The sequence below is a fragment of the Eschrichtius robustus genome, chromosome 17 (assembly GCF_028021215.1).
Source record: "Eschrichtius robustus isolate mEscRob2 chromosome 17, mEscRob2.pri, whole genome shotgun sequence".
NCBI classification, from domain to species: domain Eukaryota; kingdom Metazoa; phylum Chordata; class Mammalia; order Artiodactyla; family Eschrichtiidae; genus Eschrichtius; species Eschrichtius robustus.
Window position 1 is genome coordinate 2541096 of NC_090840.1, and position 23396 is coordinate 2564491.

The 23396-nt window shown below is 46.2% G+C and overlaps 1 protein-coding gene across 1 annotated transcript in view; it reads right to left on the reverse strand.

Annotated features, from left to right (window-relative positions):
* Positions 1-23396, reverse strand: part of ST18 (ST18 C2H2C-type zinc finger transcription factor) — a 64132-nt gene that overhangs the window by 585 nt on the left and 40151 nt on the right. Inside the window, exons 12-19 of the mRNA XM_068526279.1 lie at positions 18197-18259; positions 17384-17452; positions 13697-13759; positions 13515-13595; positions 12383-12604; positions 6690-6778; positions 4579-4682; positions 1939-2082 (exon numbers count right to left, since the gene is read on the reverse strand). Coding sequence (XP_068382380.1) covers positions 1939-2082; positions 4579-4682; positions 6690-6778; positions 12383-12604; positions 13515-13595; positions 13697-13759; positions 17384-17452; positions 18197-18259 — 835 coding nt within the window. The remainder of the gene's footprint in view (positions 1-1938; positions 2083-4578; positions 4683-6689; positions 6779-12382; positions 12605-13514; positions 13596-13696; positions 13760-17383; positions 17453-18196; positions 18260-23396) is intronic.

The window sequence follows — 23396 nt, forward strand, 5'->3', positions numbered from 1 at the left end:
GACTCCTTTGTCCATTTCCCCCTCGAGGTCAGGGCTGGGCTCTTCCCCTCTCTCTGTCTTTCCAGGTGGAACACGGGATTCACAGGGTCCGGTCTGTTCACCTCGTCCTCTTTGCTTGCGTGTGGGCCCCTCCTGTCCCTAACGTGGTGGCTCAAACAGAGCAGCCCTCGCGACGTGGCAACTGCCCGAGTGGAAGGAACGAGCGGCCGGGGGACTGCCGCTCCGCCACTTCTTGGGCCCGCGTTTCCCAGCTTTTCGGAAACGTGCCTTACTTACTGCACAAGAGCCCTGGAAGAAGGGACTTGTGAAAGGTCTCAGTGCAAAGGAATAAAGGGCGTTACTGTGATTGCTGCTGCTGAAGAGCTCGGCTTTCTCAGCCTGAAGCTGATCTCATTCTGCCCAGCCAAGCACTGACTCCACCAGCTGCCTGACACTGCTTTCCGTTCCCTTGTCATTTCTGCCTTTGCCGTGTCACGAGTTTCTAGCTGGACGAGGACCCGGATGGCAGAGTGATAAAGGCCGCCTCGCTTGTGCTGGCTTTGGAACCTCCATCAAATTACGTAAGGCTCAGAGCCTCCATTCCCTCCGCCATAAGATGGGAGACCAGTGCTCGAAATAAATTGTGAACATTTAGTGGGACCTGCCCCCAAATCACCGCGAGAGTGCCTTGTATGTAATGTAACTATACAAAGTACCACTTATCTTGCACGGTAACAGTGATTTTTATGGCACCACTGAAGAAAGAAATATTACAGAATACAAATTTGAAGTATGAGTTAGAGAAATGTTAAGAAACAATATAACAATAATATTCAATAATTACGTTAATACTGGCCATAAAGTAATCATTTATTTTCCTTTGGGTTCTTTTTTATTACATTATTGATTCTTTAAAAAAAATATTGGTTTTTTTTCTTATTGTCAGGTGACATATCTGGAATTGGTGAAGATGAGGGCTCCATGCTGGGAAGTTGGACAAATTGAGAGATTTCTTGCTTTCAGGAAAACCAATCCTATTTCTTTATTAAATTGCTGCTTTTTCAAACCCTTCTGTATATAAAATTTGCAGCTTTAGAAAACTTGTTCTAAACATGCCTGTACTGAGGAAATGAAAAGCATTCAACAATGCAGCCCTCTTCCAAATGTTCATTATATTTATGAAAATGTAGAGGAAACTAATTTTCTATGAATTTTAAATAGTTGCAATGCCTCAAGCATATGTTTAGGTTTTGGAAATAGGATGCCTTGCTCACTCTTGTGCTTTTTATTCTATATGAGGAGTACTTAAGTATGTTCTTCATACTTAGGTAAAGACACAGACGTAGAGAATGGACTTGAGGACACGGGAGGGGGAAGGGTAAGCTGGGACGAAGTGAGAGAGTGGCATGGACACATATACACTACCAAATGTAAAATAGATAGCTAGTGGGAAGCAGCCGCATAGCACCAGGGAGATCAGCTCGGTGCTTTGTGACCACCTAGAGGGGTGGGATAGGGAGGGTGGGAGGGATCTGCAAGAGGGAGGGGATATGGGGATATATGTATATGTATAGCTGATTCACTTTGTTATACAGCAGAAACTAACACACCACTGTAAAGCCACTATACTCCAATAAAGATGTTAAAAAAAAAAAAGAAAGCATGGGTCTCAGATTGTGTAAGCCACGTTAGCCAGCTTTCCATTTGGAAACAAATTTTGAGAGTGGGAACTTTGGCCTCCAATTTTCATTTACATTATAAACCTAGTTTCAGATAAACCCTCCTCATCTTCGAATGACTCCTGCGGTATCAGAAGCCCTTGGTCGTGACATAGGGTAAACGTAAATATCCATCACGTTCCCAGGGATGAAGTGTGGGCGGCTTGTCCCCTCGGAGCCCCGGGTGACGGCTCGCCAGCAAGGGGAGCCCTGGGACGGAACCGCGCGGCCTCAGACTCACCACCTGTGGGAGCTGGATGTCTGCGAGGCTGGAAATGAGGGCTTGGCTCAGGCCCGCCAGGTCCTTCAGCAGGCTCTCGTTGCTCTGTTCTATCAGTTTGTTTTCCTCCTCTATCGTCTTTAAGTTGCTCTCCATAGACGTGATCTGAAATGGAAAGAACGTGGGAAGGTGGGAAGCAGAGTTTGGAAGGACCGGGCTTCAGCGGAGTCCGGTGCTGACCAGGCATGGCCACCTGTCCTCACAAAGCAGCAGCCCTGCCGCCCCCCATTGCTCTGAGGGCTGGAACCACACGGTCCCAAGCGCGTCTCTTCAGCCTAGATTCTCCCACGGCTGCAGATCCACACCTCCACGTGGCTGTAAGGTGGAGTTCAAGGGCAAACCTTCGCTATTTCCCCAAACCTGCCGCCCGTGCAGCCCCCTCCTTCCCAGCTGACGGCCGCTTGCTTGCTGTGCAGGCCTGGGAGGCGTCCCTGACGGCGCTCTCTCTCGCCCTTCACGTCCACTGGGCTCCCCCTGCAGAGGCCCAGGATGGAGACGGCGCCCACCTGCACCGCTGCTCCCCAGGTCCAGCCACCGTGGGGACTGGGACCCCCTCTCAGGGGCGGCCCCGCACCCGGCTGGGCACCACCCAATCTCTTGCTGACCCGTCTTCACCCCACCTACCCACGCGGGTCTCTTCAAATGTCAGGCAGATCGTAGGTCAAATATGATCGCGTTAACCCTCGGCTCTAAACCCCGTAACGGTTCTGCGTTCATTCAGAATAAAAACCAACGTCTTAAAAAGGGCCTGGGAAGCCCTGTGTGTCCCCGGGGACTCACCTCCTATAACCCCCAGGTCACTGACCTGTAGCCACACTCACTCTTCTATTTCTCAAAACGCTGGCCCTTCTCAAGGGTTAGGGGTTTTGCATTGGCTGTTTCTACTGTTGGAAACACTCCTCCCCCTTCCTGTTTGGCTAATGCCCTCAGCTCCTCAAGTCTTGCCAAATGTTTCCTTCTTCCTGTGGCTAAGCCCGGCTCTCCTCTCTGCCTCGAACCCTGGCTGCTTCTCCCCATGCCCTGCCCTCGTGCGATGCAATTTATCGCTTATGATTCTTTGTTATTGTTTACCTCCCCTTCTAGACTGTAAGCTCCATGAAGGCAAAGGCCTTTGCTTTCTTCACTAATGGTTCTCAAGACAAGTTCTCATGATTGGGAAAACCACGCGTGACGCTCTCTTTGTAGCTTGGATTGCTATTAATGGAAGATTACGACACTGGTCACGCAGAAACCTGCTTTTCAGGGGGACTAAAAGCTTCTGTCTTAGGCCCCTGTGAGTGAAGACTTCTGAGTGTCAGTGACCTCGGTGGCCCAAACCCCACGTCTCAGGAAAGGAGAAAAGGGAGAAAGACACTTCAACTTAACTTTGTCTCATTCTTTTCCTTCTGATTTATTGCAATAGAGTTATTATGAGTGTTTTTAAAAATCCTGGACTGGGGAGTTCCCTGGTGGTCCAGTGGTTAGGACTCGGCACTCTCATTGCTGGGGCCCGGGTTCGATCTCTGGTCGGGGAGCTAAGATACCGCAAGCCTTGGGGTGCGGCCAAAAAACAAACCAAAAGAGACAAAAAACAAATCCTGGACTGAACTTTTAATTTCCTTGTGGGTAAATTTAGCCAGGGGCTGGGGCAGACATGACCCAGGAGAATGCAGAATTGAGAAATTGCTTGAATTTTCAATAAAGAATGTCAGGAACATCTGGGAAAAGATCCATTTCTATCAAAGACTGTCTCATTCAGAGGTGTTCTAGAAAAATTAAATTTAAAAAGTTGCACTGTTTTACTTGAATTTCCAATAAAACTAAGGCCTCCCATATCTTCTCATGACAGTTTTTCTAAAGCACCACATACTCTAGAGGCTCTGCAATTACAGGATGATCGTCTTACTTGCTGATAAAGCCTTTGGTGCACCCAGGGCAAAAATGTGAGCAGCTTGGCCTACAGCTTCCAAACCAGTGATCGCCCAGGGTGATCCATGTATTCAAGCCTTCACAAGGATTGTGTACAGGAGACACACTCTGTGTGTTCATTGCAAAAGATCCGTATGTTTTTTGTTTTTCTTAAAATTTATTTTATTTTATTTTATTTATTTTTGGCTGCGTTGGGTCTTCGTTGCTGCGTGCGGGCTTTCTCTAGTTGCGGCGAGCAGGGGCTACTCTTCGTTGTGGTGCGCGGGCTTCTCATTGTGGTGGCTTCTCTTGTTGCGGAGCACGGGCTCTAGGCACGCGGGCTTCAGTAGTTGTGGCACGTGGGCTCAGTAGTTGTGGCACGTGGGCTCAGTAGTTGTGGCACGTGGGCTCAGTAGTTGTGGCTCGCAGGCTTAGTTGCTCCGCGGCATGTGGGATCTTCCCGGACCAGGGCTCGAACCCATGTCCCCTGCACTGGCAGGCGGATTCTTAACCACTACGCCACCAGGGAAGTCCGATAAGTTTGTTTTTTATCATAGGGTTTAACAGTTCAATGTGTTCCCTCCATTTAGGATTATGATTACCTAAAGACAACTCATTGCTCTCCTTCCTTCTCCTTTCCTCCATCCCTTCCCCCACTCCTTCCTTCCTTCCTTCCTCCCTTCCTTCTTCCTTTTTTTTTTTTTTTTTTTTTACCTGCGTCTGGAGTTTCATCATATCTGCTTCAATTTTAAGGTTGGACTCATTGAGTTCCTTTATTTCTTCATCCAAATGCCTAATTTCTTCATCACTCTCTATACCTGTAAAAAGTCAGACTCTTTTAGTTCAAACAGAAAATAAGAGACTGAGACAAATCTGAGCCCTTTTACATTGAATTTGTGGTTTGCTAAGTGAAAATGAGACTTTAATTTGAAACGCTGAATTTTTACCCATATCCAAGATTCTAAAAAAAGGGTTCAAAGAATTGCAGGATTTACTTCCTTAGTAAGAAATGCCCCAGCGTTTAATGTAGGTCTGCTGTGTTCCGGGTCTGCTGCTGGACAGGTTCACAAGTAACTTCTCCTTTGAACTTGGCTGGACCCTGTGGGGCAGGTGTCATCACCCTTCCTTCCCCCCACAAAGGCCAGAGCTTCACAGAGGCTAAAGGAGGCCACGGTGACCCCCGAAGGGGCCACATCACCTGCCCCGGGGGCCAAAGGAAGGGGCAGAGCCTGCCTGAGTTCCAAAGCCCGGGCATTCTCTCTTGTACGATGCTGCCAGGACAGGAAGACTTGGATTGTGCTGATTAACGACCAAACGCATGGGAGCTTATGAGCCATTATCAGAGGTGGAGGGGGGTCCCGGCAGGGGGGGCTCGAGCCCAGGGACACACAGCTTGGCTTCTCCTTGGAATAGGATCAGGAGCAAATGTCGTCTGGGGAAGAGTGTGGCTTTGGAGTTTGAACGCTGCCTGGCTCTTGTTCCTGAACTTGGGTCACTTACTTCACGTCCTTGTGCTTCAGTAAAATGTGGTGAGAATTAACGCAATAAAACATAAAGTGCTGAACATACAACAGGTTCTCAATGCACGGGAGTTATTTTCCCATCATTCTTTTATAGAAGGGATATGAATACATTCTAAAGATTTTAAAAAGCTGAGAATAGGAGCTCATATTCAGGACGCCAGAAGCAGGATTTAAGGCCATTTCAACAGTCCAGAATGATGACTCTAAACCAAGAGATGACAATTCAGTGGGAGAAATGTGAATGCCAACATTTAGATTTAATGAGACCAACGCATGGGAGCAGGATGGGGAGAACTGACAATCTGTGTGAAACAGCTCTAGGCTCTGGTACTTTCCTGGGTCGCTGCTCTGGAACACAGTTCATCACCTACTGAAGGTGGACCTCACATGCTCCATGGCCCAGCAACTCCATTCCTAGGCACACACCTGAGACAAACCTACAACAGCAGGATGTGTAAGGTGCATGTGGTATATTCTTCACGGAAGCACAACCTGGAAACAAGCCACTCGTTTTAAGAGTCACGCACGGATTTAAAAGATGGAGTGATGCTTTCAGAGAAATAAAGTAGCAACAGGTCACAGTCTCCGGCTTGGTTCTACCCATGTGCTAAAGACGTCATCAGATAAAATCCCCAAAGCAAAGTAATTGTTCTGCCTTTGTTTCCCAGATGCGTCAGGATGATCTTCGAAGGAAACAACACACGCCTGAGATAATGCTGGTGAGAACTCAAGAAAAGTACCCAAGAATCAGAGGGGCACAGGAAGATCCAATATAGACCTCAGCTCAGACACTGTGTATATTAACTGTGGTCGGGGGTTGACACTAGGAAGGCATGTAGAGAAATAGAGATGCTAAAGTAAACCATGTGGATTCTCCATAAAAATACCATTCTGAGGGTAGAGCAGAATTTAAGGATTCAAACATAGGTGCCCAAAACTTGAAATTTGATAGAGGGCTTATACCAGGAACACACACACACACACACACACACACACACGTGCAGGCTCACACAAAAAAACTATCATTTTCAGGACTGAAGCACAAAAGTTCAGCCAGTGTACCCTAATGCATCGAAAGTCTCATTGCTTGACTTTCTCTGCTGGAGATCCTTATTGAAAGGTAAGGAAAAAACCCCAAGAGATGGTTCTTTAGAGAAAGTTATAGTTTTGTCCAAATTTGAGGAAAGCCTCCTTCTTGCCTAGTCAAATCGCACTTCCCGCACGGAGGATGGTTTGGACACAGGACCCGCCGGAGACCAGGCTCCAGACCTCGGGGATGGCTGCCCCACCCTGCCCTCTTACCTCCAGATGCTTTGACCTTGATGGTCATTAGTTCTTCAGAGACCTTGCCCTTCTTGATGGCTTGTGCGTTGAGAGGACATCCAGATAAGCTGTGAAAAGAGAAATTACACCGATGTGTGAAACACGTATTATTTCTTACAAAAATTAAACTTTTGTACTCACTGCTTACTCTTTTAAGTCTTTGCCTGCCTACTCATTACATTACAATCTGCAGCCTCTGTGCAGAAAGTAACAATATCTATTAAAACAAAAGCAAAAGGCCCTCAAATAATGTAAAGTGTTTTGTGCTTTTTTCTTAAAATACAAATAGCTACTGTTGATAATTATCATTTAATTAATTTTGTTAAAATGTTACTATTTTGCATTCATGTAAGGGCCTTATTTTAGTAGTGGTTACTTTATTCACTGTAAATGTAAAACTGTATGCATATATTTTGCATAAGATTTGTTCCAGATTAGTCAAAAATGCCATGAATAATAAATCTACTTCTTCCTGTCTTTATACACACTGTCATCTGATCTTTACAGAATGACTCAAATTGATACAAGCCCCAAATAATATCCCTCCCCCCCGACCCCCGCTTCATGGCAAATTCAGTTTGGGTAGGGGAAAGTTTCGAATTTATTCTTTAACTTTTAAAACATCATTTTTCATTAAAAAATCTCTACCTGAAAGGAAGAGAAAAGGCAGGGCTGTAGGTGTATTTAAGCACCCTCACTGCCCAGGCAGTGCGCTGCCCTGCAGGCTCTTTATACGCTTTTCCTGAAAAGCCACACCCTTCAGCCCTGCTTCCTTCCTATAATGTCGTCTGTTTTGTTTAAATTACACCAGAATGATAATGACAACATTGACCGATACTTGTTTCCTGTAGTACACGATGAGATGATTTTGCTGCTCTATGCAGCCCTTAATTCTTTTGTCATTTGGTTATATATTTGAAGATACCATTTTTAAATAAAATTAAAAATTATAATCAGCCATTGAAAATATTTTTTCCCAGAGCAATTTCGTTACAATTCATGCATGAAACAATCATTTTCCATCCAAAGATTGGAACACTTGGCAGAGTGAAAGGAGAATATTTCTGCAACAAAGCCCTTAATAAATGTTTGCAGAATGAATATTTTTTTTAAGAATTTAAAATTGTTCTATATTAAGATTATATGAAATAAAACAATAATAGATATGTAATATTACATATAAAAGGAAGGCTCTGTGGTTTGCCAAGATTTGATAAATTATGAAATATTTTACACAGGGAAATAAAATAATGGAAAAGCACAAACTGAACTTTGAACCTGATTTTTCTATTTCGGAAGCTGCTCACTAAAAAGAGTGGCCTTGGGCTTCCCTGGTGGCGCAGCGGTTGAGAATCCGCCTGCCAATGCAGGGGACACGGGTTCGAGCCCTGGTGCGGGAAGATCCCACATGCCGCGGAGCAACGAGGCCCGTGAGCCACAACTGCTGAGCCTGCGCGTTTGGAGCCTGTGCTCCGCAACAAGAGAGCCCGCGATAGTGAGAGGCCGCGCACCGCGATGAAGAGTGGTCCCCGCTTGCCGCAACTAGAGAAAGCCCTCGCGCAGAGACGAAGACCCAACACAGCCATAAATAAATAAAAAAAGAGTGGCCTCTATAAGCTACATTATCTTCTTTTCTTTTTCCTGGAAACTTTGTACAAGTCTGTCTTGTTTTCTGTCACATATTGTGTTCCAACAAATGGTCACAAACAGGAGTAACGTTTGGCTGGTAAACTGGATTTTAAAAGTCACCTGCGGGAGGTTGGTAACCAGATGGACGTTAATACCTCCCAAGAACGTCTGTCTCTCCCGTCAAGGGTCTGCACTGTTCAGACAACACAGGGTGCGCGTCCGGGGGGGACAGCCGTGTGGAATGCTAGTGAAACTCCACGACCATGCGCGTTAGATCCGAGTACAGTTAAGTGACGGGAGGGAGGCTTTGGTGTAAAAAATCCCACTGGATGTTTTGTACCTCCCAATGTGGTTATATCTTCCAGGATATAAAACAAATCCTAAATTTAAGAAAACTGGGGCAAGAAAATATTTTTAACGTCCCTTTTCCTTTTGAGGATGTCACGTCCTCCACAAGGCTCAGTCTCGCCTCTCAGGAAAACGGGGAGGTTGGCTGGGCATCACCTTTGGGGTTCGGGCTCCGTATTGTAAGGCAGGAGAAACATGCTTTATATGGCTTGGACCAAATTCAAAATTCTATGAAGGCAGGGAAAGGCAATTTAAAAAAAAAAAAAAAGATTAAAAAAAAATTGTTTTTTAAAATTTATTTTTTAAAAATTTATTCATATATATATATAGTTTGGGCTGCGTTGGGTCTTCGTTGCTGTGCGTGGGCTTTCTCTAGTTGCGGCGAGCGGGGGCTACTCTTCATTGCGGTGCGCAGGCTTCTCATCACGGTGGCTTCTCTTGTTGCGGAGCACGGGCTCTAGGCACGTGGGCTTCAGTAGTTGTGGCTCGCGGGCTCTAGAGCGCAGGCTCAGTAGTTGTGGCGCACGGGCTTAGCTGCTCCGCGGCATGTGCGATCTTCCCGGACCAGGGCTCGAACCCGTGTCCCCTGCATTGGCAGGCGGAGTCTTAACCACTGCGCCACCAGGGAAGCCCCAGGGGAAGGCAATTTAAAACTATATCTTCATCGGCCCTGTTACAGTAAAACGGCAGGTGACAAATCTGTGTGGTAGACATCACTATTTATAATATATTAGTAAACCTCAATAAAATTACGGTTATGGTGTGGCACTAAATGAGTTCTATTAGTCACAGGACTTCTGGTTTTAAAGCTGCACACATCCATAATGATGTGTATTTAATATAATATCATTTGTCTTCTCAGTTGCTATTCTTTCAAAGTGGAAGTCTGTAACATGAAGTCTTAAAGAAAGGTTTTAAAGTAATTAGTATGTAAACAAAATGCTGATGTAATGCACAGGTAATTGTTCTCAGCCATCCTCTAAGGTAAGTTTTGTAATTATTCCCATTTTGCTGAATCTTAAATGGGAAAAGTTACAGAACTTGCTTTAGAGGACGGCTGAGGAAAGTCCGCCTGGGTGCCTGGTGGTCGGGAGGATCCAGGAAACACCGGGGATGGGCTGGTACCCGGCTCGGGAGAGGGGCTCTGGGGTCCCGATGTTGTGAGCTGTGCAGGAGCGGGGCAAGCCCTGAACTTCCCTGTGCTCTGATTCTTCTGTCAACTGAGGGTCGCCGCAGTCCCTGTAGCTTACAGGGTTTGTAAGGGTTTAAAGGGATAAGCCACGTGAGGAACCTGGAACAGGCTGTCTGCTGGGACAGAGCAGCCTGGAGTAGCAGTTGGCCTTTGGCAGGGACAGGAAAGAGAACAGAACAACTCAGGACGTCAGGGTCGAGAACAGGACAGATAAAGGTGTGTCGTAGGTCAGTACGTGTGATTCCGGCATGTCATTTCTACTTTAATGAATTATTGCATAGCCACACATATATTAATATAATTGTACAAAAGGGAAAGGAAATAGTCTGTGCTGAACATCTACTATGTACCAGGCAATAAGCCGGGCATTTTGTTATCTTATTTGTTTAAATCCTACACATAGTAAAGAAAAGCATTCCACCCCAAAGAGGATACCCCAGGTTAAATTTGGGCTCTTAAATCCTTTGAGTAGCAAGAGTGAAAAACAGTGAAATCTGAATTATTCATTTGTCTAAATTCTTAACTGTTTTTCTTCTCCTAGAAAATAATGTATCTGCATTAATACTGCAGCCTATATTTTTGAACTCATAATATCCTTTTCTTATTATGAAATAAATAGTATGTACACAGATACATACAACGTGTATTTGCAGTTGAAAGAATTCCCTTGAGGGGCACACCTTGAATTTACCTTCAAACACAGAACGCGCTTTGAAGCTTCACCTGCCCCGTAGCAACTGCTGTCTCCTGTCCCCCAGAGACAGCCATTAACTCCAACTGCAGATGAAAAATTACCTAGTTTTTTAAAACGTGATTTTGCTACACGGTTTTTCACTTTGTGGGACAGAATCACACCACACACGTATCCCTCAGCACTCTGTCCCACTCAGCACCTGCTCCAAATCCGCCCGCGGTGCCTTTACATCCACACGGATCCAAGGCCCTGCAGGTGGAACCACTCCTGTGCCCTGCGCTGCAGGGGCCGAGGCGGCGGGCAGGCGGTCCCCAGCCTGGAGCCGGGAAGCCGACCTCCTGGCACACGTCCGTCTCCATCTCCGGGTGCAGGAGAGCCTCTGGGACTGAGCCTGGCCGCCCGGCGGCTGGACAGCAGGGCACCCCCACCTGCTCGCTTACATCTGAGGCATCAGCTTCCTGACATGGTTCTACCAATTCCTCTTCCACTTACAGCTCTGAGGGTCCCTGCGGCCCCACATCCTCACCAGGCCTGGTGTCATCATGTAAAACCACTCCCGGATTTTTCAAGAGAAATCTGTTGTTCTAACTGAGGGATGCACTCGCCACAGCCCAGCATTAATATTTCATTATCGATGTCAACAAGGATGTTACAGGGTCCGTGGTGAGAAAGCACCGCTGCTGTGCGGCTACGAGGCTCACTTGATTTGTGACTGTCCTTCCTGAACAGGAAACGATGGTACAGACCCAGAAGAAAACAACGTGCACTATTGTGAACGAGATCAGGCATCCGAGAACCGTCAAAAAATAAACCACCTAAAGAGATGGGGTTTTCTCCGTAAGCAGGTGTGGCTCTTGGAAAACTTCATTTCCTGACACCGTCGACGTGCACCTCGAAAACGGAACCAGCTTTGCTCTGTTGGCATCCTGCCCATAAGCAGAGCGTCAGGACTCACAAAGCTTTGTTAGATCTTAAATCTGCATCGTGCACCACGGCCCCACGACCAGAGACGTGTGCAGTGAACCTTCTAGCTCCGCTCCTTATTTTTTTTTTTTTTTTTTTTTTTTTTTGGCCATGCCGCTTGGCTTGTGGGATCTTAGTTCCCTGACCAGGGATCGAATCTGCACCCTTGGCAGTGAAAGCGTGGAGTCCTAACCACTGGACCGCCAGGGAATTCTGCTAGCTCCTCTCCTTGATGTAGAATGTGGACAAAAGCCTGGTCTAAGATCAGTGCTCCCGACAAAGTGCCTGGTTGAGATACATGCCACTCAATGATAAAGGAACTGAGTCCTTGTGAAGCTAGAAAGGGTTTTCTAAATCTCTCTTGTCCTCTGTGTACTTAGTAACCGCTGTGTCTTTTTCTTTCTGGCCGCTGGGGATGACTCACAGCTTCCCAGCTGCAAAATAACTACCATTTGGTCTGAAATGGAGCCAGTTCACGGGCGGAAGGGCGTGACATAAACGCGTAAAGGGAACGTTTACGATCACACAACAGTGAGTAGCTATCACCACTTAGAACTGAAGTGAACCACTGACAGCACCGTTAAAAAAAGCAGCACAAGCAATATTTTAGAATTAAAAAAACACAAGCACAGTTTCAAAAGCAGTTGAAAATCGTGCAGTGAATTTCAGAAATAGAGAAAATAACATTTTCCATCCTTCAAACTGGTCAAATACCTATCTGGCAAGACTCATTACTTGGACATCTAAGGTGCTATGATTAATGACCTTGAGGGGGTCTCTCCCCTCCCCCGGACAATCCAGGTGACAAACAGTCACAGCAACCACACATTAAGAAGCAAAGCTTACCTCCTGTGGGTGACAAACACGTTGTTCACGTGGCCCAGCCCATTGCAGCCGGGCAGCGGGCAGTGGGGAAGTTCCTGTTTGTTCAGCTTCCAGGAGAGGGGGGCCCCATTGAGAGGGTTCTCCTTCTGTCTCTTGGCAGCCAGGGGACAGCCAGAAGCCGTGCGGTGGGATGTGTATTTACCTGATATGTGACCTTGGCCGTCACACCCGATCACAGGGCATCTGGAGAGACACAGCACGGTCGTTAGCAGCTGGGAGAGACGAGATAAGCCAGGTGAAGCACTGAGGCGAGCGAACGAGAAGGTGGTGGTGAGAGCAGACCACACAGGGGGCAAGTGGGGAAACGACAGCGTCTACCAGATGCCTTCCAGCCAGGGAGACAGCAGTACTGGCAGTAATGATGGGCCTCAGGCTCCCAGCTAAGCAACTGTCATGCATTATCTCATGAGACCCTCACTGCTCACCTGGTGGGCAGAGACGCTGTTACCCCATTTTAGAGGGGCGGAGAACGACTTCTAGAGCTCAGGGGACTTGCCACCAGTTTAGAAGGAGTGGAGTCAAGTTTGTGGCCACACTTCTCAGCTCCAGAAACAACCAGGGAAGCCCTTTGTTACGGGTTACGTTGCCTCCAAACAAAGACCAACGGTCTAACATGTCAACTGGCTCCCCCTCATCACAGAGTCCATGGCTCAGAGAACGGGAGTTCTGGTTTCCAAATGTCTAAATATTGCACGTTGTCGAGCAAGCCTCTGTACATTTTTGCACCTGTATCTGCATCTGTCACCCAAGACCTGAAGCATATTTCTCAGAGGAGGGAATTCACCTTAGATAAAATTGCGGCTTAAGTTTCAGGGGAGCCCGCAGCCATGGGTGTCACACTAGGGCATGTCCACGAGGCTGCTTTCCTTTAAAGCCGCTGGGAAAGGATGAAGTCCTTCTTTCCTTCGCACCATCAGAGAACCGTGTGAGCACCTCTGGGGAGGGGGAGGTGTTCTGCAGCCCCTGAGCTCTCTGTGCTGCTCCCAGGGCCTCGTGATGAACAGGACACGCAGTTGCCTCCCAACCGGAGTCCCCCCGTTTGTCCCACAAGTGGCCTCTGCCCTGATGCTGCCACCTCAGCCGTCACACTTACTTGAGTTCAGGGTCTTCTTTTTCTTCCTTCGTAGGGGTCACCTTGACACCACCTTTCCTGGCACGAGGGCAGCCGGATAGGCTGAAATACGGACCCAACAAAGAACAAAACAGAAGCATGTGATCTCATGGGCGCGGCTGCCACCGCTCTGATTTCCATCTCGGCCGTGGGGCCAGTCTTACCTTCGGTGGGAGGCATAGTTTCCCGTCACGTGCCCCGAACCGTCACAGCCTGGAGTGGGACACCTGGAAGACACGAGCGCGGAGCTGGGGCCGCGTGGAAGTGGCTAGGGGGTCACGACACATCACACAGAGCCAAGCAGCCAAACAGGATGAGCTGATTTGTGGGACTCTTCTTGCTTGTACAGAACTGGCTTTTGGCTAAGAATCCTTTTTTTTTAAGTAAATTTATTTGTTTTTAATTTATTTATTTTTGGCTGTGTTGGGTCTCCGTTGCGCGCAGGGGCTTTCTCTCGTTGTGGCGAGCGGGGTCTACTCTTCGTTGCGGTGCGTGGGCTTCTCATTGCGGTGGCACGGGCTCTAGGCACACGGGCTTCAGTAGTTGTGGCACGTGGGCTCAGTAGTTGTGGCTCGTGGGCTCAGTAGTTGTGCCTTGCGGGCTCTAGAGCGCAAGCTCAGCAGTTGTGGCGCACGGGCTTAGTTGCCCCGCGGCCTGTGGGATCTTCCCGGACCAGGGCTCGAACCCGTGTCCCCTGCACTGGCAGGTGGATTCTTAATCACTGCGCCATCAGCGAAGCCCTAAGAATCCATTTTTAAAGGAAATGTTAAGATGTGTTAACTACTGTCCAATGTTTGGAAGACACTGTATTCATTGGTATCCTGCATTCTTTTTTTCCTTCTTTTTAAGCCTTATTTTTTTAATTGAAGTGTAGTTGATTTCCAATGTTGTGTTAGTTTCAGGTGTATAGCAGAGTGATTCAGTTTTATATATATATATATATATATATATATATATATATATATATATATTTATGTATATACCCATATATATATATATATATATATACACATATATATATATATATACATAAAATTTTTCAGATTCTTTTCCCTTATGGGTTATTACAAGTATTGAGTATAGTTCCCTGTGCTACACAATAGGTCCCTGTTGTTAAACCTTATTTTGGAAGGAATCTGAAATTCGACCCACAACTTACTGCTGGGCTTCTGTCTACATCATGCAAAGTTCTTATCTTTTGCTTAAGAAGAAAGAGTTTCCAAATTGTTTCTGTGTGTAATTAATTTCCTTTGATTTGCTCCACCACCATGATAATAATCCCTTACATTCAGATGGACGACGGTGGTGGATGGGACAGCCAGAGACCTGGTGGATTAATGCAACTGCCAAACAACCTAGGACATTTGCACCTGATCTCTCTGCCTCATGGTCCACCTTAAAAGGTCTTGTGGGAACTCTACCAATAACTCTGACCGACAATCAACCATTAAATTTGGAGTCAGGGGAGTGAAGGCGGAAGGAGATTCCAATTCTACTTAGAATGCTAATTAGGAGCAGGGTTTAAAATACACTTGAATGCAAAAATATACAGAGATTCTCACTCTTTTGTTGCCTTAAAAAATGCCAGATACTAATAAAAACGCAGAGGTGGGCTTCCCTGGTGGCACAGTGGTTAAGAGTCTGCCTGCCAATGCAGGGGACACGGGTTCGATCCCTGGTCTGGGAAGATCCCACGTGCCACGGGGCAACTAAGCCTGTGTGCCACAACTACTGGGCCTGCGCTCTAGAGCCCACGAGCCACAACTACTGAGCCCATGAGCCACAACTACTGAGCCTGTGAGCCACAAATACTGAGCCTGTGCTCTAGAGCCCCTGTGCCACAACTACTGAGCCTGCGAGCCACAACTACTGAGTCTGCGCTCTAGAGCCCACGAGCCACAACTACTGAGCCCGCATGCCACAACTACTGAAGCCCGCGTGCCTAGAGCCCGTGCTCTGCAAAGAGAGGCCACCGCAATGAGAAGCCCACGCACCGCAACGAAGAGTAGCCCCCGCTCGCCGCAACTAGAGAAAGTCCATGCGCAGCAACAAAGACCCAACTCAGCCAAAAGTATAAATAAAATAAATAAATAAATAAATTTATTAAAAAAAAAAAAAAAACGCAGAGGCTGTCATAAAATGTTTGCTTTCCTGAAAGTTCTTGTAGGCAAGGTCATTGTTATTATTTCACTTGTATGCCCACCCGGGTTCAGATTTCTACTAAAACAAGAGTTTGAGAAAGATAATAATCCAAAGAAGAATGTGAACACTATTCCTTTTCTTAAACTCTAACCCACTGAACTTTCACAGAAATTCTTTCATATACAACCTTGAGGCGGAACATAGGGACTGAATGCTTTTCTTGAAGGAAATATGAAATCTGCATACATCTCTTCGAGCTAACCAGAGAACCCTGCAATGATTCTCTAATCAAACATTTAGAGATTTAATATGTACTCTATACTGTAGGAAAGGCTCAGATGCTATTAATACTTTTAGTAAAATAGTGGTTTACTAGCATATTGCAATTCTGGAAAAGTCTATGCCAAAAAAACCTTGTTTTGAAATTCTCCCTGAATATCCAAACAAGAGGTCAATGAAATGTCCCCTTTTCTTTTTGTACAGAAAAAGCCACAAAGATGTTACTTATTAGGTGGCTGTATAAAGCAGGTAAGTACTGAACGTTGCTACAGAACCACTCAATCTACATGTTTTCAATGTATTATCCACATTTTTTTCTAGAAATAATGTTTAGAGAAAATACTTAGGAGAACTGATAGCTATTTTTAAGATACGGCAATATAGAAGTTCAGAGCAATTGAGTAAGACTGAGTGAGTATGCCTAGCTCTTCTCTCCTTTCAATCGGCTAATAAGTCTCCACTTCACATCCTTACATTTCAATCTAGAAAAACGGTAGCCAATAAAATGATTTCTAGAATCTACACTGACACAATCAATTGTACACTCACTTTGTATATTTTAGAGTTGTTTTTACTCTTCATGGTACTAAAATTCTGAATTTTTATACCTGTTTAATATCACATCTTGTTTCATAAACTTTTTTTGGGATAATTTTTAGATAAATTTTAAACAAGTTAGAAAATGGAAATACTAACAAAATATTAAGAAGATATATTCTCCGAAATTTTACCTGTAATTTAGACACCAAGTGTTAATTCTACTATTTACACAAATATTATTTTATCACTAGACTTAGTAACACTGATTTTTCCTAAAATATTATGTGCAAATGCATTTTGTTGATTTTGCTTAATGTTATTCTTCATCTTTTCTAAATGTATGCCTTATATATTATTTTTAAAGGGTAAAAAGTGGATCATAACTTTTTATTAGTCTACATGTATTATAACAACACATGAAAATAACAAGTGAGAAGTTTGGGATAAAAGAAGATAATAGTAGGAAAAATAAAATCAGTCAACAAAAGTCAATATACGTGTGACTTTGAGATCCTGTAGACAAGGTGAAAATGAGCCAGAATTGTATGTCGCCCCCAAAAGTGAAAGGCTGTCGTATGATTCAAAATGCCCACAAGGTGAAGTACTGTGCAGTCTTCCTAAAGTCAGAAGATGAAAATGCTGGCCGTACCCTCCTAGGTCTGATTAGTATACACGTTCTGAAAGTAACAGAGAAAAGGTGTCGTAGGTGTTCAACATCATTGCTTTTAAAAACATCGTAAAATACAAGCCCTCCAAGGCCAGCTCATTAACTAAACTAAATTACAGTGATTTGGTTTCAGTTGTTTGAGTTTTTGGTGAGAGAGCGCGTGGTCGTAATTTACTTAGGTGCCGTCTGCCCCTGGTTAGGGCAACCCTGGCCGGACACTTACTTGAGTTCCTGAGAGTTGGCCGCCATGAGGGATTTCAGAGTCTTATCTGCCAAAGGACATCCAGAAACACTGAAGAGGGAGGAGAAAGCAAAAACAGAGACACACGCGCTGACACGCACAGGCCCGACTCGGGGGCAGCCTGAGCTGGTGAACACACGTTCAATCCACCGACGGGTTTTGGGAAAAAGTCTGAACCCGGCTTCGCTGCTCTAGCCAGACCGGGCTTTGGGCACCTTGACTACTTGTCACAGCCTCTGGTTTGCTATTTACCAAACCAGGGGCTTTAGCCCAGCGAGACCCCCGGCTCCAGTGATGACTGACCCAGAGGACCCTCCCTCTGCATCCCGAGGGATGGTGCTCAGAGGTTAAGGTCCTGCCCAGAGGGAGAGCGAATCACATGGGTGACACAGGTGGGAGGAAGGGCCGAGCACAGCCTCCGCGCTGCCGTCCCTCCAACCCTTTACTGAAGCCTCCCGCAGCGTAAAAGGACAGCTGGGGTCACTGCTGTCCTACCTGGGCTTCACTTGAGTCCTAAAGCTAGACAGGACCCGAGCCCAACATGAGCTCTACCTTCTGGGTCGTAGCGTGGATCATAGGATCAGAAAACCGTTTTTGACCAGAGAAGTACACTTTCTTTACAATATAGTAAAAAGACTGAAGACTTAGCTTTATTTCTGAAAAACGAAACGAACCAAAACCCCAACTAACTCAGTCTCCAACTCCCGATCCAGATAATATCTTTCTAGAGGGGGTGAGGGTGAGTCCTTAGGGAGGACAGATGAGGAACGCCTAAGCGAGAAGGTGGGGAGCTACCTGCGATGAGACGCATAGTTGCCCGTGACGTGGCCACTCCCGTCGCATCCTGGCGTTGGACAGCTGGGTCAATAAAAACACAGGATCAGGGTCAGGTGCGTTCACGGATGCACTTGCTCTGTCTGACTGGGTATGAGGTAGCTTCTCTTTTCAAGACCGGTTAACACATATGGGACGTGCAGAAGCTAATGAACTAAAGATGTAGATTATATAAGGACCAGCAGACGCGACAAGAGGAAACTGGCATGATCCTGAGTTATTCGTTTCCAGCACCACATCAGCTCTCTGATTCAGATGATGTAGAACAGTGATGCAACAGTCAGTGGTGTTCTATTTCTTTGAAAATATGAGTTATAAAACATGAATATTAAAAACCCATGCTTTATCATGATAGCCGCTCTAAGGTACCAATTATATCACAGATGTCAGAAAGGAATTTTTGTGACTTTTTTTTAAAGAAAAAGATAACATAGTAACTTCATAAACGTGTTAGAAAACACCTGAAAAGGAAGATCTTTGAAAATACTACATATGGCTGAAATGTAAGCTGACACTTTAGGTGGGAAAGTTGCTGATAGTACAGAAATAGTTACGAAGTTTAGTTAATAAAGCTTGTGATCAGTTTCATCCAAAGTTTTGAACCCAGCAAAGACAATCAGGAATTAACCACCTAAGCAGTACGCTCTCCAGGCTGTCTGCCCAAGACCGGAGTCTGTCCCGGGCACTTCATTTATCTCAGGAGCTGGTCACATTCTGTGCATCTTATGTGTGTTTTAAAAATAGTGAAAGTGGATAGTTATCCTGAGCAGTTTTGCTGCCAGAGTTAACAGATTCCTTGGTTTCTCAGCCACTTATTTCCCTCTGACGCTGCTTGAAAGTTGCTGGTGTGAGGTAAGCGGAGTGACCCCAGCCCACTCGGTGGTCTTTGTGTCAGTGCCACTAATCAGGGGAAACATCAGCTACGTCACTCGCGCTTTCTGATGTTTTCGGCACCCTGCCTAACGTGAAGGCTCACCCACGTGTGGGATGCAGACTCTGCCTCTTTAAAGGGGCATCTGGGGATAGATTGATGACATCCAAGATTTCTGAAATGTCACCTTCTCAGTATTTTTTTCCCTGTGAGTTACTTTGCAATCATTCTCAAGTACTCTAAAGAAACTGTAGGAGTTAGAGCCTCTTCATCTCTCAGAGAGATGCGCGATTTCCAGAGCTTGATCCGACCTGAGCCAGCCAGCTCTTTGCCCACCACTTTCCTAGATGGAACATCAGGAAGGAAAATGCGGACGCTACAAACATATGTAAACGAGTAAAGAAAAAAAAGAACAATGACTAACATCTGAGCTGAGTTATCTTGCAAGTGCCATTCACCCGCTAAACAGAGAAACAATCTTTTCTGATAATTACACAGCTGGAATATTCAGAGCGTGAGAGATGGGGTACAGTGCCCTGGGAATTCCTACTTTGGAAATACATCGCCACCTGGTGTGCCAAAATAGCTTTGCATTTATTTTATTCTACTTTAAATTTCATTTCTATTTTAAAATTATTCCTATTAATACCGCCAGGAGAGGCAAAGTGCCAATGATTTTTTAAACCAGACAGTCATAAATTACTTAGGAAGTATAATGATAAAGTGTGCATTTAAATAGTGGCTATTTTGTTTCAGCTTTATGGTATAAAGAGGTCAAGGAATAAAGCCAAGATTGAAGGGGGCGATGTAGTGGGAAAAGATCCTGTTTTGGATGCTGACGGCTGGCTTAATTTACAGATCTTCAATGAGAAATCTTGTACAATAACATTTGCAGATCCCAGTTGGGTGATATATTCTGGGAAGATTTGCAGATGAAAGTATCACAACTTAGAGAAAGGAAACTAGCTAGTTCCCTCAGTAAGTGGCGCTCAAACTCTAAGCAAATTCATGTTGATCAATGACATCAAAAAGTCCTATTTTAGCCAAACAGTTTCTGGTAAGCAACTAAGGTGCACTTATCTGTTAGAAACATAAAACAAAGCATAATAAGGACAGGGTGAAACTGTAAAGCAGTGAGACGTTTACAGAACCAGTGTGTGACACAGGTGTGTAGAAGTACGTGGTACCCACCCAAGCGCTCCCCTGTGCTGAAATGAGTGGAAAACCACGAGGCCTCTAGAGAGTCAATTTCCTAGGAATTCATGATTATATTCCAAAAATTGTTCACCATCTTTTTGAAGCCCTTTCTCTTTGCACCAATGAGAAGCGCCCATTACAAAATAATCACACTTCATTTTTCTGTCCAAAATGGTGATGCAGGTTAATTACCAGTTTTTTACATTTCATTTAGCTTGGAACGACTCTGGAAATTTCCGAAATCTACCTTCAAAGGATAAACATTGGCCCTTTTGGAAGATATTTGAGATAATATGCAGAAACAACATCCATACAAAGATTTTAGAAACTTGACTAGCAGGCCCATGGCAGCCTTGACACGGCTGCTCCAGGTCACCTCCCAGAGGGCGCAGTGCTTGGTGACGTGCAGCTCTGGTACGTGGGCCCTACCTCATCAGGAAACGTTAACCTCCTAAGAGAACATCATGCTCGAGGCAGCAATGTCTGCCCACGAAATCCTTAAGGAATGCAACATATCTGTTTATTTAAAAATCACTCGACCATAAAAAGAAACGAAATTGAGTTATCTGTAGTGAGGTGGATGGACCTAGCGGCTGTCATACAGAGTGAAGTAAGTCAGAGAGAGAAAAACAAATACCGTGTGCTAACACATATATATGGAACCTAAAAAAAAAGTGGTTCTGAAGAACCTAGGGGCAGGACAGGAATAAAGACGCAGACGTAGAGAATGGACTTCAGGACACGGGGAGGGGGAAGGGGAAGCTGGGACGAAGTGAGAGAGTGGCATGGACACATATACGCTACCAAATGTAAAATAGATAGCTAGTGGGAAGCAGCCGCATAGCACAGGGAGATCAGCTCGGTGCTTTGTGACCACCTAGAGGGGTGGGATAGGGAGGGTGGGAGGGAGATGCAAGAGGGAGGGCATATGGGGATATATGTATATGTCTAGCTGATTCACTTTGTTATACAGCAGAAACTAACACAGCATTGTAAAGCAATTATACTCCAATAAAGATGTTAAAAAAAAAAAAACCACTCGAGTGTGGACAGGACAGACTGATGCTGGACCGGGGTCTTCTGATCGACAGCTTCTGTGTGCAGGGCCTGTGCAGCGTCTGAGGTGTGTCCCTGTCACTGGGGAAACGAGCGGCAGTGCAGTGGTACCAGGGACGTGCGCGGGGACGTGGAAGCAGCAACCTCAGTGGCAGGAACAGCCTGCCCTCCTGGGAAAGGGGGCGGCGCAGCAGGGCTGGGAAGGGGGGACCACAGCAGCCGGGACGGCCTCTCGGGTGGGTGACACGTGGGGGAAGAGCTGAGGGAGGGGAGGGCGGCCCCGCAGAGATCGGTGAGCGGAGCATTCTGCTCAGGAGAGGGTGCTTAATCTAGTTTAGTAGAAAAAGGTAAACGTACTTTTATGCTGGGGGATTCAGAAGAGAGGGTACAGATGCCAGGGCCTAAGTGCAAGCGTACCTCTTTGCTAGAAACTCTCATTAACTGGCAGCTTTAAATGTACTTGGGTAAGAATATACATGAATGTTTAATCACTTTCCTATGGAAAAGCTTTTCCTGCATGTCACTCACTCACTCACTCCCGGCAACCACCCCGCCGGGACTACGCTATCTGCTGAGGATATAAATGCCCCAAAGCCACGGTTCCCTCCTTGCTTTTGCCTGAAAGCCCTCCCTCTCCCTGTCCCCCTCCCTCCCTCAATGTCCACCCTGATGTCTCCATGTCCCCCCGCACAGTGGTGACCGGCAGATGAGGAGGAAGGAGGCCAGGACGGCCTGTGTCCTGGCGACGGCCCAGGTGAACTCACATCCATAAGCAAGCTGTGCGAGCCACACTCTAAACTCCAACAGCCCCCGGTCAGAGATCCTCGGGGTGAAGAAGGAATAAGGGTGTGCGAGCTGGGCTCAGGCCACAGTCCGAGTTTATGTCCCTGCGTCATTTGGTGGCACGTCCCTCGCACCCATCTCTGTCCCCTGCCCCCCGTTCCCGCCGCGCGTCCCCCCGCTGGCTGGCCTCCCTTATTCCCGAGACCCACTCTCCTGGGGTTTGTCCTGCCTTTTCTGCTTTAACCTCTTTGAACTTGCTGTGGCATCTGAAACCATCAAAGGCCCGGGTGGGAGTTTTCTGAGCTCTCAGCTCCCATGACCATCACTTTCCTCTTCCTCCTCCACCTCCTTCTCCTCGGCCCCAGGTCTTTATTCTTTGTGGGCTTCTTTTTCCCTGTCAGGTCCCAGCAGGATGTGTGCCCTCGAATTCTGGGACGGGCACTCTGTCCCCTTCCTTTTATACATCTTCCCTGGAGGCCCCATCTCCCAGGCCACACCTCACGATCTCACGTCTGCATCTCTAGTCAACATTTCAGATGATCTTCCTGACCCCAGACGGTCCCCACGCGCACCCGGCCTCTGAAGAATTCTGCACACTGCTCTTCCTAGGATACCCCAGCCCTAGTGCACTTTTCTGCTCAAACACCCTGTGGCTTGCTCACGCGAAACCTGGCCATCTTCTCAGGGCCCTCGTCCTGCTCTCTCTCTCTCTCTCTCTCCAGGTCACCTGGTCCTGGGGCTCAGCTTGGGGCCTCCTGCTCCGGACGACCGGGCCTGTCTCAGAACCCACTGCAGCTTGACTAGTACTTCCTGCCCTGTCCTTTCAACTTCTGAGTCACAGAACCCCTTGAGAATGTGACGAAAACCATGAACCCCCTTCCCAAATAACACTCTGCAGTAAGTTTTGTGAGTCTGTAGACTCCCTGAAGCCCTGACTTGGCTCCTCTGAGGTCAGTGGGTGTTAGATTAAGATCTTCTGATCAGAACATAAACATTTCTAATTGTTTTACATGTTTTGTTTTTCAGTCGATTAGACTTTTAATTCTCTTAGCCTGAGATCATGTCAGGTACATTTTTTTCATAATCCTCTTAGTTCTGAGCATAGGTCTAGGTATATACAGAACATTTAACTACCAACTGGTTGAAACTGCCCTAAAACATTTGCAAAGTCAGCTCCATAAGCCAAGGCGTTATTTACTACTCAAGGTTTTAAATTGGCGTCTCCGTTCTAGAACCACAGAGTAAGCCATTCCA